A 14,677-nucleotide genomic window follows, 5' to 3' on the forward strand; every position below is an offset into this window, starting at 1 on the left:
CAGTAATTTATAAAAACTGGTTTCATATTTGCATTGTTCTCTGTGGCAGGAGACATTGCCACTCAAAGTGTTATAAAGATGTAATGAAGCTCAGGATTCCCAGGCTCCCACTGCCCTGGAGCACTTAGATCCATTTCACAAGATGGTCACAAAAGCTTTACTTTCCAGGTCTAAAAGCGTCAGATGAATAGATCATTATACAAGTAACAGCAGGAAATTAGAGTAAATAGATGTGCTGGAAAAGCTTTTGGACACTGCTTCCTTTAAGGATTCTAAGGAAATTTTTTTGTGCAGTGTCCTAGGGTGTAACCAAAAGTAGTGCAGCTGCAAAATAAAGAATGTATTTTAAAATGAATTTTCTTACAAATGTTTAGCTTAATGATACTTATCCTTGGTTATTAATTTCTTTTGCACACAAATTTCCAAGGCAGACATAGTGGGGGAAAAATATAAAATCTCCAGGTTCTTTAATTCTTTTTAGGCTGGTGTGTGCCATCTTCCTCTTCCAGCAATAACACACATTTTATATTGATTATTTTAACAGAGAAGGATTTACAGAATGCAAGCTATCCCTTTCAGCATTCACTGCTCAGTGATGTATTAGGAAACATTTACTACTTATACAAAGAGGAATGAGTTTGTCCTGTAACTTGTTTCAGGTTATTGATAACATCAAAGTTTAAAATGCCAGACCTCAAGCTTCCTGCCTCTTTTGTAATTCTTTGCCTTTCCAAAAAAAACTGAGCAGATAAAGTAAAGATTTGGGGTCCCTGTAGGGGAAGTATAAACTAATGGATTTGTTTCCAGGTCTAAGTGTACCGCATAGGAGAGATGACTCCAAATAAACGAAATGGAGGGGGCAAAGAACTGCTGCTGAATTGCATTTAGAATTCAAGATCTCCATCTGTGGCAGTGGCATGTAGCCAACATCTTTTCAGGTTTTGTTTTTTTGAATTGAAAACAGCTGGGATATTATTCACATCGAAACTGCTTTACTGGTCTGACTCTGACCATAACAAGTTTTGCAGTTTCCAAGAGGAATCCAGATATTTTTATAGCAAAAATTTAAACTGAAATGAGGGTTTGCTCCTACTGAAACTGTCAAAGCACATTCCAGGAATCTCAGCAATTTACCAAATAATCACATAATAAGCAGCTATAAAGTAGAATGATTATTTACAATCTACAAAATGGTTTTATACAGTGTAAGCAGTTGCAACACTTCTATCAAAGGTTTGATCAAAGAGAGAAAATGTTTCTTAAAATTGTCAAAGAAAACACGTGCTTGCTTTTCAAGCCAGCTGTTCTATCTAGTATTTTAGCTGCAGCTTTAACACTCTGAATAGGTTCAAAACTGAAACAAGGGAAGTGTTGTAGTGAGCTCTATCCCAGCTGAAACTATTAGAGAAAGTAAACTCCAGCATTTGACACCATGGAAAAGTATTTAAGAAGGTTACCTGTGAAAATGGAGTGTAGGTGAAAATTCCGTGTGCCATTTCTTCTCAGAAAGAGAGTAGACACATAAATGCTCAGGTAATTACAACACATAGATTGCAGAGCCTTTTTTAAACAGGAATGAGTGCATTAATTCTCTGTCCTGAAGCTGGGAAAATGAGGTCCAGGGAGGCTGTGTAACAGACTTGCAGCTGATCCAAAGAGGGATGGCAGAGGCAGGTGTAGTTGGATCTGACACTGTACATTCTGCCTCTGCAGGCTGCCCCTGCTAGCTTATCTACTGATACTGCCCAGACACACTTCAGGGAAGTGCTCTTTCTCATGGAACCATTTAAGCAGCTGTTTCAACTCAGCCCTGTTCTTATTTCTTCCAATGTGAACTAGGATTGTAGTGCCATCCAGTTAATTTGATGCCCAGTATTAAGTGCTTCCATGTGTGATGCCTTGAAATAGGAGCAATGTTTGGAATGTGTTAAAGCACTTTCCTGAACTGGTCCCAGTGCTAGACTTTTTCCTCCCAGAAAAAATATAGGGAGGACATAAGAAAATTCAAAAGCAGTTTTGATCTGCGTTATGAACTATCTCTAGTGTAATGATGCAGACAAAATACTGATTTGTTTCAGTTGTTAAAAGCAGCAGAAAAAAGGGAATTACTGAATTGTCAGGGAATATTTGTTTCACTTACTTATAGACAGAACTCCTACAGGTTTTGATTGTAGAGAATTATTACCAGCATAAAACTACAAGTGCAGCAGAGCTAGACCAAAGATGAATTGATCACCACATGTTGTTTCTAACAGTGCATCACAGTCACTCTTTAAGAAGTAGTATATTTAATAGAAGCAAGTAGATATTGAACTTTCCCTGGTATGTCCTCTAGTTCATGCCAACCAAGTACTTAAGAACTTTGTGAGCCAAGAGTTCTATCCAGACCACTATATTTAATAAGCACCAATGGGATCATTCTCCAAAAATGTATTAAATTCTCTTTTGCATCCATTTATACCAGTTCTCTACACCACCTTCTGCCAACTTCTGGCAAAGGGTTCCACATGTTATTGCACAGAAATTCAGGAATTTGCCAAGGTGCTTCAGTAACTAGAGCTCAGGTTTTTCTAGCAGAGCTCTGGAGTGTTATAAGTCTTTCTCCCCCAGCCCCTCTCCCCTTTTATCCACACCAGCAGGTACTATTGAGGGCAGGGAAGGCACAACCACCACTGGGTTACTGCCAAAGGGCTGCACCTCTTCTTTTTTATACATCACACTAAAATGGCTTTCTAAAACACATAATGGCATAACAATTAAAAAAAAAGTATCTGGGGGTAGCATTAACATTTCAAATACATTTTTCAGAAAAAATGGAAGATCAGTGACCACTTCCTTAAGTGGTGTAAGCAAGTGACTTTTCAGTAATCTCAGCAGCAATGTGCAGGCTGGCACTGTGGGTGACTTGGCCTCTGTGTGGCCTCTGATCAGTCACTTCCATCCCTTCCTCTTCAGCACTCCAGAAATCTCCACACCTTCTCCTCCCATGGAGACAGAGAGACCCCTCAGTCACCATAAGGCATTATAAACTATGGCAGAACACTATGTCCAAGGATAGCCCCTGGCACCAAGGAAAATAAATATTTCAGCTGCTTGCATGTCATCTTCAAAATGAAAATATTTTCATCAGACATTGTCCTGGATCCTTGCACTCTTCATACACCACAGACAGGCTCTGCATGTTAATAGCATTTACAATTTAAAAAGTAGTTTGGGTAATAAGGAAGCCCTCCAAGTGTAAAGCATGTCCTTGGAAAATTCTTAAGTGATCACTACTACTCTATGTGGAGGACACTTTCATTAAAAAAAAATTAATATCTGAGGTGACTGTATACTTGAATTTTTAGAATAGTTTTTTAGTGAGAAATGGATTTTGGGCACAGCAGCTAAAGGACCAAAGAGTATTCCAGGGAGGACTGCAAACTCAAACTTGCAGCAAACAAAATGAAGCATTATTTCCTCTTTCTGTATTTTTTTTCACTGTTCATCCCAATTGTGTTTCTTTTCTCAGATGTCCCTTCTGAATTGGAATATAGATTATCCCAAATTTTTTATTTTTGTCATCCAAATATTTTAAAACATGTTAAATAGTCTGGAATAATTAACATATTTTAAATACCATCAGAAGCTAAATATGATTCTAAATGCTTCCCTGTTCCATTCTGGCTCAAGTAGGCTTAACATTATGGACTGTATTTCAGTAACTCTTAATCATGACTGTAAGATTTTTGAATGAACCTCATCTCAGGAGAATAAAATGTGTCACTGAACCTGCAAGCAGAGAGTTAGAGATATACATTTATCAAATAGGATTGAGATTTGTTGAAAGTCCATTTCAGAGAAAATGTAGCTGAGCACATACAAAATAGTGACAACTCCAAGGTACACAATACACTAAATTAGCCTGTAACCCAGCTTATTTCCAGTTAAATCTGTGGCATCTTTAGAATGAACTGGCTTTCAAAAGGGCATAGCAAGGGCTTGACAGAAAAGAGCTCAAAGGTGCCAAATTGCAAGAAGCATCTACAACTCTGAAAATACTTACATTAACCCATGGATGCTCAAGAACTTGCAAGGCTGAGAATCGCAGATCTACATCTACTTGAAGCATCATTGTGATAAGTTCCTGAGAAATTGAATACAGGATTGAATTTAAAGAACACTTTCAAAGAACAAATCAATATTTCATACACTTAATAACTCTTCAACTGAATTTGTAAGAGTGCTCAAAGAGAAAGTGAACTACTGACTGCAGAAATACACTGAGATTATTCAAAAAATAGAAAAACTATGAACTGATGAACTCTCAGCTGAACTTTTAAATCAATATCTGACAATACCTTGAAAAGCTAGAAGACAGTTCTGAGTTACAGTACCAAAGCCACTGTTTGAGAGAAAAGCATTTAATACATAATGTGCAAAACAGATGGTCCCATGAAATTAAGTTAGCTTCCCATTAAGAAAAAGCCAATTCCTTTGTAGGAAAAGAAAAAGCCAGAAAATATAGTTTTACTTTAAACCCTTGTATAAATGACATAGACAATATTAAAAAAAAACCACACTTAAAACCATTATTTTTCATCTTCTGATTTTCTCTGCAATTACCTAGATTACTTTATTCAGAGTGGAGTGCATGGAAACAGTATGGTAATATGACAGCAAATAAAGGTGCATCACCAAAGACCAAAGCTAGTAATTCTTAGTTACAAGAAAAAATTAAATTGATAGGCTAAGGCTTCAAAACAGAAATTTTAGACAGAACTATTTGGCAGAAGGAGTTTCACAGGAAAACCCACTGGCAAAGGACTTGCAGGGTTCCCACTAATGATGCTATGAAATAATGCCTGCTACAACACAATGATTTGGTTTAGAGGACTTCCAACTCTCTGACTGTATCTCATTCTTTGACATCATTAGTTAGCAGGCTAAAACGGTAGTCCTGATCACCCACCACATACCTGTAAAAGCAGGATGCAACTCTCCAAAGAATGGAGATTCAGAGCTACTCTCATTACCTGCATCCACCTCCAAATTTAACTTTTTTTTTCTTCTGATTAATCAAACACTGTCACACTGAAGGAAACAGGAAGACAGTTTTTCATAGATTGTCTTACAGACCAGAGAAGTAAACTGACTAAAAGTAAGTACTTAACCATCTACAGAATGACCATACTAATTTTTCTTTTTTACATACACATATTTATTATGTCTCTGTCCACACATATTTATACATATGACTACAGTGAATGCCAGATCCCTAGAAAATCTTTGAGTTAAAACTGTTGCTCTAGTGCATTGGTGAGAGTTAAAAAACCTGATCTGCTCTGCAAGTATAATGAACTCTGTCAAGGTCTGTATCTGTAAATAATTATATCTGCCTTAGCAAACCAAAGACTGCAGGTCAAGAGCTGTGACCAGAACAAGTCTGTATTTCATACCATTCTGCAAAAATAAGGCAATGGGAGGCCTGGTTCTTTGACAGGAAGAAACAACAGACATAAGATCTAATGGGATCAATAAGGGAAATCAGCCTCTCCATAATATTATTAGATAATGTTCAAAGGCTCCAGGTTGGTACCCGGTCCCCCTCATAAGTACATATAAAGCACAGTCCAAGGGAGCTTTTGAGCTAGGAAGTGAATTACTTTAATTTTTTCTTAATCAGTAAGGGCTGCTGGTGTCTCTGTTGTGTGAGAAATCATATAGAGATATGATGTCCACTTCAGAATGGGGTCCATTTCAGAGCCATCTGGAGTCTGAGACAGTAACCAAATGAAACATAACTGGTGACCCAGAGGAATTTATAGGTGTAGCAGGAGATGTATGAGACATATCAAATACAACACTGTGAAAGGATTAGAATGCATTAGGCGCTCCCACTGGAAATAATACTGTAGAAGAAAATAGCACCAACTATAAAACTCACCTTTGCAGAGTCAGAAACGTTGTCCCAATATGGAGATGGAAAATCCATCTGTCCCATCAATATCTGATCAAAAAGCACTTCTTGGTCATCTCCACTTCTGTAAAGTAAAAGCAAAGAAAACCAACAACAAAACCCAGAGAAATTATTTTCAGATGTGGTCTCAATAGACTTCTTAAAATTATTTTGCATTGCTCATGCCTTAGTATGCTTTTGGAAGCTGTTGATTGCCCCAAACATGCAGCCACGGGCGTTAATGGTGAGATCATAAAACACAGTGCATTTGGTACACTCTTTCTTTCTGCTTGTCTTTAGGATTGTCCACAGTTTTGCAATTGCTTTGAGGGGATAAAATTTCTGACATGTCCTTATTAACTGGCTTACATTTTAATTACCTTTTATCAACCACAAAATATGTTGCATTTTGTCCATTAAAGAAGATGGTTATTTCACAGTGTATTTAAAACTTCAGGCAAAGGCATGCTGAACCTGTAATGAAGGCTCTTGTTTTGCAATGCAATGAAGTTTAAACTACAATAAACAAACACGAGACAGAGATTTTACCATAAAATCACAGACATTTATGGGGCTTGTGCAGAACACTATGCAGAGCACATTAAAAAAACATCAAACCCTATAAGGAGAGAACTTCTACCAGTGGGAATCTCTGTGCTTAATGTGAAAGGAGCACAGGGACCAATTCACATAACAAGGATGGTTGAATAGGTCAGTCCATACCCACGGAATGGAGGAAAACCACAGAGCAGGATGTAAGTGATCACACCCGCTGCCCAGATGTCCACCTTCAAGCCATATCTAGAAGTGTGAAAGACATGGTTAGAGACATCTGATTCTTATGGACTACAGTGCAAGAACAGAGGAAATATGTTCAGAATCATTGATAATTTCTTATAATTTCTCATCTGAACTTTGTCTACCTATCAATCCTCATTCTGCTAACAGATATTTTTTACATTTACATCTTAAAATTAAAATTACATTAGATCAGAATGTGTGAGTGCACAGAAGACATTGGGCTGTACTCTTCAGGTAGTTAACTAATTCAAGCAGAGTTTACTTGAGTTAGTGATGCCTGTCAACATGAAGTCTGCAAAGGTGACACAGGCAGCTCAAGCCAGCAGGCATTTACTCCGTGGAACAAATTAGAAGAGGACAGTGTAATAATGAAATAGAATTAAGTAAATGGTAGTTAGAAATCTCTAGAGAATAAAATTACTTCCACTGTATCTGCAAATGGCTAGTTAGTAACTCAGTGTTAAGCTAAAAAATTTGAGGCCAACAACTGGCAGAGGTTGACCAATATAACTCCAAAGCCAGCCTGTTCTGAACTGGTTTGTGTAAGATAGCCTCCAGAGGTCCCTTCCAAGTGAATTGTTCTATGAGCCATGATTCTGCATCACAGCCAACCAAAGGCAGCATAAAAATCTTAATTGCAAGAACTGCAGGCTGGCACAATGGCAAGAATGCGCTCTGCTGAGTACACATTAGTGGATCACCACTACAAGTGATTTTACCCAGTTTCAGCGATGATTTCCGGAGCTACATATGTTGGGGTCCCACAGACAGTATATAGAGGTCCATCCACAATTGTTGCTAGGCCAAAGTCTCCCAACTTCAGGGACTTGCTTCCATCTTGGTGTTCATAAACCTAAATCAGGAGAAAAATTGAAAGCTTTACCACAAAACCATCAAGGCAACTGCTATAATCACTTGCTAACTGCCTGAAATTTTCCTTATTATTTACAATTTTTTTCCTCCTCCTTACCTTTAACATATTTCTCTGCATTCTTTGAGAATTCACAGAAAATTTGGACAAATTCCCTCAAATACAATCAGGATGTTTGGGAAAGACTTGTCTCACTACCTGTCTTAACATACCACTTGATAGGTGCTAAAGCCCAGAAGCAAATGCATGACCTTCCAGCAGTGGCTTTCCTATGTCAACTCCCTACAGAATTCACAGTGTAGGTGGGTTGAGTTTATTCATTTTACTTGCAGAGAGCTTAAAGGTTTGCACAGGAACTTCCATTACTTAGATAATAGAAAAGTGACTGTACTGATAGGAGTTTCCAGGCTCTTCTCTGTGTGCTGAAGCCACGAGACTCTGGCTGGAGTATTTCCCCTAGAATTAGTGTCCTCTCCTTGTATGACTTTTACACACCAATGAGTTTCTTACTGACGTGGTAGCGTCGGGATCAATGGGACATAAGCAGTTAGGGCTGCTAATGGGGATATGTGAAAATCCTGTCTTAAAACCTGGTCTTCACCAGTGGTAGTGTGTTCTTTCACGGGGTTTTATGGGTGCAAAGGGAGATTAACATGTAGTCACATGAAAAAAAAAAAAAAAAAAAGCTAGAAACATCAGTAAAAAAACCATAATTTTAAAAGCTGGCTCAGAGCAAAAGAAGGGCCCCAAACCTGCAAACACTGAAAACTAATGTCCTAGGGTGAGTTTATGATGCTGTATTGTATCCCACACCATCTGCTTATGCAAGATAATAAGTTCTGTGCCTTTAAGATTAGATCCAATAAAAAAATGCTTAAAATAAAAAATACAAAAATGTATCTAAATTAAACACGAGACTGTAAGTCTATCTTTAATCAATGTGCTGGTTTGAGTCCTTGCTTTCCATTTTGGAATGTTTTCTATGACAGCACCTTAAAAAATGGAAACAGTCTACAGGAGACCTTCTTATAATATATATGCATCACTTTATTATTTTGTAAGCCAAACCAAAGCTCTATGCAGTCTGGATCACCATTCGTGATGTCATGTAAACAATGTGCATCAAAACTGCGCAAAAATAGTAGGTATCATACTTCCTAATCAAAATCAAAATAATCCTTTATATACATATCTTGAGCAGCTACTGCTACATCCAAAATCACATTTATCTACAACTGTTTTAAGAAGAAAATACTTTTAAAGAAATAGCTTTTTTTCTTATAAAAATACAATAAATTCTACATGGGACCCTTGAATAGTTTACTTGGAGCAAAAGTAAATTCTTGAAGCCTCTCCCCACAGTTTCTTACAGATCTGTTATAGCTCATACTAATTAGTTATATTATACAGCCCCCATCCCCCAGTTTCTTATTTGTTAATCATGTCTAGAGAGAAAACCCCTCTCTGTCCTGAATCCCTGCTTACCAGGTGATACAGCCACAAGCAGACATTCAGAATACACAAAATTCTTCTCCTCTCCTTATGTTATTTTTAAGAATTCAACTGGATCTTTAAGAGGACCAGCAATTTATAATGGATTCACATTTCTCTTCTACTAAGCCAGAAAAAAGTTATGTTTATAGAAAAGCACTGGGAAAAAAAAAAAGCAATTATGGTTTTATTCAAAACACAGATTGTTAAATACATCTGGTTCCTGAAACTAAAGAAAGTGCTCTCTGAAATGGCAGTAATAAATCTAATTTCAACAACAGTTTTAATTAAAGTCTAGAGACTAGGGCTTTAAATATTCACTTGCTGAAGTATGTAAAGTGTGCACTTGGACATCAAGAGCTGAATCTGGCCTAATGAGTATTTCATATTCTGTTTCATGCATTTATCTTCTTACATAGCCCTCTCTGAGCTGTGCTAACCTAGCAAACATTTGTAAATTCCTTCCTTCAACAGACCACACCTTGTGTGACTCATACATACTAGAAATTAATTACAGAAGAGGTTTGTTTGGCAATATTTACCAATGCAGAAGGTTTGGTACAATGTATTTTCTAGTATTCTGCTTCATCTGTTTCAAGGAATTACTTTTCCTGGAAAACTACTTCAGTTGACTTGTAAAAATGAAGAAAGTAACTTTTCCTCACCCTGTTTTAACTTCATATAAAAAAGAGCCCAGTGTGAAGCTGTGGTATGTTACTTGCCAGTCAAAGAATGGGAAAGATAATTTAATGCTCATGTTATTTAGAATAAATGCTATATATGTTCCTGCATTTAAATACTGAAGGGCAATTATAGAAGTGGGGATTAGTGCAAATTGCCCACTACGTAGTGCTTTCACTGTTTTAACTAAGCTATAAAACTGTGTAATTGTACTACACTAATTGAATGCAGCCACACATAATTGTATGCCACCATATGTATCCTATTAGTATAAAGACTGTCAGTATTTTCTAAGCTGCTCTTGTGATCAGTGCAGATGGCAACAGTCAGAGAAGTTGTTCTCTAGGGTTTATTATATGGCTATAAAGACATCCCATGACTTGACAAAATAAACGTTCTAAATAGCAACAATTATGAAAAATGTTCCAATTAAAACATGGAAGACTCCCTAGAGAATAAAAAAACAAACAAAAATGCTAAAACATCACAGGTATTCAGCACACCCTAAACTCTTGGACAATTGACCGTTAGATGGACTTTACATGCCTTGAGGATAATGTGGAATATTTAAGCAGTTAAAAAATAATGGGTGCTGCACGCAGGACAGGTTCACATACACAAAGATTTATTAACAGGACCTAGGTCTTGTCTCACACATCAGCTCTAAGCCTAAAAGAGACTTTTGGGAAGAAGGAAAAATTAAAAGAGACAAAGGAGCCGGGGAGAGATGAAATAAAGCAGCTCCAGGTGAATATCCTCTTCTTGTCTCCTTCTCCAGAGCAGCATATTCCCCTTCACTCCCCATGTTCTCCTCTAGCAACTCTACAGCCTTGCTCATCCTCCCTGTTGTCTTTTTGCTGCTAATGAGGTTGTTTAGCCTCAGGACATTCTCCTCTAAATCAAAGTTACAATCCATGAGTAGGAAAAGGGTGGGGGAGAAAGGGTTGATTCTCAAACTAGCGGCCAGGAGAACCAGCAATAACACAACCAGGGTTTGCATGTGCAGCACCGTGACAGTAGCAGAGTTCTGGAAAGCCACAGCACAAGAACAAGGGGAAAATACTGCCATTACCACTTAGGTGAAGGATTAAAGAGCTGCAAGGAAAAGGGCAGGCTACAAAAGGCAAGTGGAAGGTATTTAGCAAAAGAAATGCTGAGATCCATGTGGCACTTTTCATGTGATTTGCAAATGCCATGAAAATAATGCTAGTTGCAATTTTGTGACATAAGGAACCACACATCCCATTTGACAGCTAAGAAAAAAGCAGAAAGGCTCAGACACACTGAGGCCACAGGTGGCCAATGTCAGAACCAGAGTCAGAGCTCAGGTAAGGCTGGTTCCAAAGCACTCTTCTAAAACAGCACTTGTTTCTTTCAAGGACCTGATAAACCTTAGAGAATCAATGCAATTTGTGAATCAAATGCTGGCTTTTGAGAATTAGGATGCTGCAAGAGATTAAATGCTGCATCCTTACAGCTCAGTCTCAAAATCAATGCACAATTCTGGAAAAGTCATTCAGAAATTATTTAGCTACAATGTGAACAACGTGATCATTCCCATTAGTGGGCAATTACCAGAAAAGCTGAGCAGGCAAATCTAATCATTGCCCTGCTGCCCTCATCTCCTATCCATACCTCCTGACCACCTCTTTTCCCCCAGAATTTTAACTCTACAACAACAGAATTTAGGCATTTACAGACAAGTCAAGACAGCAGCAGAGCAAAGCTTGTCCCAGACCAAGACCCTCCACACTCCAGGAACAGCATTAATGAATCCTGGCATGGGATAGCTACAACATCTGCATGCAGCCACCTATTAACACCAGCATCAGAAATTAAAATGGAGCAAAAGGGCCAAGAAAGGTGTATCAGTCATTAGTGTCTAGTGAAACTTCCACCCAGTGTCTTTTCAGCAGTTTCTGGAAAATGAGGGCAAGTCACTTCCTCACCCAGAACTTGCCACTAGAGGAACTTCAGATGTAAAAATTCCACTGCCTAGAAGTTTAGTAATATCTATTGGAGTCAGTTTTCCCATAAAACCTCTTCATTGTCAAGCAGGACTAAATGCATTAAGTCATGGCTGAGAGCACACAGCTGAGAGAACTGATACTCTATGATTCTACAAACATTGTTTTACGGTTGCAGAATATATGGAGAATTGGGACATCCTGATATTGGAACATGTCAGCAAATTGGTGAAAACTCAGAACTGTGAAATAATCAGGAGAAATAAAACTATGTGGAGGATGCAACTCCTGCATCCAAGTGTGAAAAATTCTCAGAAAACTAATTGCCAGGGTACATTTTTCACTGTCTTCAGTGGATAAGGCTCATATAGATTTAGTCAGAAAAACAAAGATTTAGATTGTCTGTTTGTGAAAGTAGCTCAATAAAAAGTGCTATAGATTTGGGAGATGCAGTAGGGGAAGGACAATGAAGTCACTTCCTGGCTCTGCTCTGATGTGTGACATGATTAGGACACAGCATTTACACACACCATACTTGTAAAACTAAAGGGTTGCTAATTATTTAGGCAGTGACAGAAGTACAGAATAGTCTGCTGAGGACAGAACACTTATAATTATGACAAGCTTGGAATTTTCCTGCAGTTTACTACAAGTATACTTCTAGTGATCCCAGGAATTACTTAGCTGTTGTGTCCCATGGAACAGTCTAGACATACCACCTTATGTTACTGTACTTCCTGGGACAGCTGTTATTAGGAGAGCTTTACAATGCAAAGGTTAAAATTAAAAGATCAGTGACTTAAAAAACTGAAATAAACTTGGCAGGCATGTGGAAGGAGGAAGTGCAGACCCTTTCTCACACACTCCAAAGTTATCAGCAATACTGAAAGATGAATATTCACTTACCAGTAGATTCTCTGGCTTGATATCCCTGTGGACAATGTTCAGGCTGTGAAGATATTTGATGGCACTGGCCAGATTGTAAAGCATCCCACTGGCATCCCGCTCTGTGTATTTGTTGGTTGAAGTAATAGCATCAAAAAGATCTCCTCCCTGGAGCAAAATTACCATGGGATATGAGCAACATTGCTTGTGAAACGACTGAAAAATTTAGGGGAGATCAAGGAACATTTTTACAGATGGAGGAGGAGGAGGGGAAGGGAGCAGCACAGTTTCCTTGAAGCTATAAACTATGGGTACTGTGATGACATCTCCCATAATGGCAGATAAAGAGACCAACACTCAGAACCATTGTTCATGGCTGAGTTGGTCAGCCAAGAGGCTGGAGTTTCTACTGCAAACCATTCCCACCTGCTGCTGCTTTTGTAACATGTCCAGCACTTGCCAACCTGTGTGTTCAGAGCCTGCTACAAATGTCTGGCAAGACTACATACTTGCCTATCATGATGCCATTGGCACTCCTTATAATAATCACAAACAGATTGACATCAAACTTTTGCCCAATGCCTAACTGAACCTTAAAAAGATGAAGGAACTCAGAGTAAAACTAAGAACTCAAAGTTATCTATCGTCACTGCTATCGTATTGTAAAAGACTGTTTCCATCTCATAAAGCTTTGCAAACATGGATTTTAGAAACCACTTTCTCTACACAAGATGTGAGGTTTTTGGTAGTGTGATGCCTCTTGCAGTTAATACTGAAGAACTTTACACCATGTATGTCAGGCAGTTATACTGGGAGACACAGCTGGCTGCTTGTGCCATTTTCAGCTCATCATGCTGCCTAATTCAGCTAAAAGCTGCTGTCAGTAAAAGAAAAGCAAGAAAACAAGAGAGAAAGAAGAAAAAAAGAAAAGAAAGAGAGCTAAGTGGAAGTCCTCAAAGTTGAAATGATCTTCACCAGCGTCTGAGGCAGCCATATTTCCAGAGGTGAGCTGGCAAGTAGGGAGAGGGAACACAGAAGTGCTTGGACAAAGATGGAGGAGTAATTTTAAAGATGAGATTAAGAAGGGAGCTTGGCAGATTGGAGGAAAAACCAGTGATCTCTTTTGGGAGATTCTACTCAGAGATTTTGGCTTTTGGCCAAAATCAAAGCAGAATCACAAAGAAAAGACAGTCCAACAAGAACCAAAAAAAGAAAAAAAAAAAAAAAAGAAGGCAAAGGATAACTCTGCAAAAACAATGCAAAAATTCCCTGCTGCAGTCAAAACATCAAGAAAAAAAATCAGAGGACTGTATTTAAAAGAAAAAGCAGGTATTTTCTGAAGGCAACAGAGGAGTCCCAGCTTTACCAGCTCTCATAGTTTTATCAGCAGCTTCAAGATATTTTCTGGGTTTTTTTAAAGCTCAACTCCAGAGTAAACACTTTTTCCACTTTCCAGAGAAAAGAGGACAGATGGGAAAGAAGAAAAAAAAAATTCCAGGAATCATGGCTACAGAGAAAATGGTAGGAAAAGAGAGCCACCAAACACTCAAACCTGGTAAAACAGACTTGTTATAAAAAAACCAGACAAACTATTAAAATTTTTGCATTGTTGAGGTGCAGCTGAAGTATGCCAGGGCAGGTTTATTCCCATTGTAGATACAAAATCCCAGCTCTTTGGAAATTGCTTACAGCAAACCATTTTTAAATCTGGACCACATCGAACTTCTTGCCCTGGCTGGTGACTGTTCAAGACACATCAAGATACATAGTGTCAAGGAAAAGGAAGAACAAAAGGCCAAGCTAAACCAGATAGAGGATTAGAGAGAAAGAGGCCAAATATTTGGCAAAAGTACAATACCATGTACTTCATGGCATTATCTGATCCCTAAGTATTAGATATCAGCATGTGGCAAAGTATGTGAGATAAATAATCTATCTTCCCTAAGCTCCTTCCTGTGAAACCCCTGTACCAGCTGCTTTTTAACATGAGGCAGTGGATTAGACAGATCTTTGGTCTTATCTAATATGTTCCAGATGCTCAGA

The 14,677-nt window shown here is 38.2% G+C and overlaps 1 protein-coding gene across 3 annotated transcripts in view; it reads right to left on the bottom strand.

The window, feature by feature from the left end:
• DCLK1 (doublecortin like kinase 1) overlaps nucleotides 1-14,677 on the bottom strand; it is a 237,329-nt gene that overhangs the window by 26,311 nt on the left and 196,341 nt on the right. For all 3 annotated transcript variants that reach the window (XM_053934574.1, XM_053934577.1, XM_053934575.1), the window contains 5 exons: nucleotides 12,656-12,802; nucleotides 7,459-7,592; nucleotides 6,662-6,739; nucleotides 5,927-6,023; nucleotides 4,046-4,126 (listed from right to left, as the gene is read on the bottom strand). In XM_053934574.1, the coding sequence (XP_053790549.1) occupies nucleotides 4,046-4,126; nucleotides 5,927-6,023; nucleotides 6,662-6,739; nucleotides 7,459-7,592; nucleotides 12,656-12,802 (537 nt within the window). The remainder of the gene's footprint in view (nucleotides 1-4,045; nucleotides 4,127-5,926; nucleotides 6,024-6,661; nucleotides 6,740-7,458; nucleotides 7,593-12,655; nucleotides 12,803-14,677) is intronic.

Source organism: Vidua chalybeata, chromosome 2, assembly GCF_026979565.1.
Source record: "Vidua chalybeata isolate OUT-0048 chromosome 2, bVidCha1 merged haplotype, whole genome shotgun sequence".
NCBI classification, from domain to species: domain Eukaryota; kingdom Metazoa; phylum Chordata; class Aves; order Passeriformes; family Viduidae; genus Vidua; species Vidua chalybeata.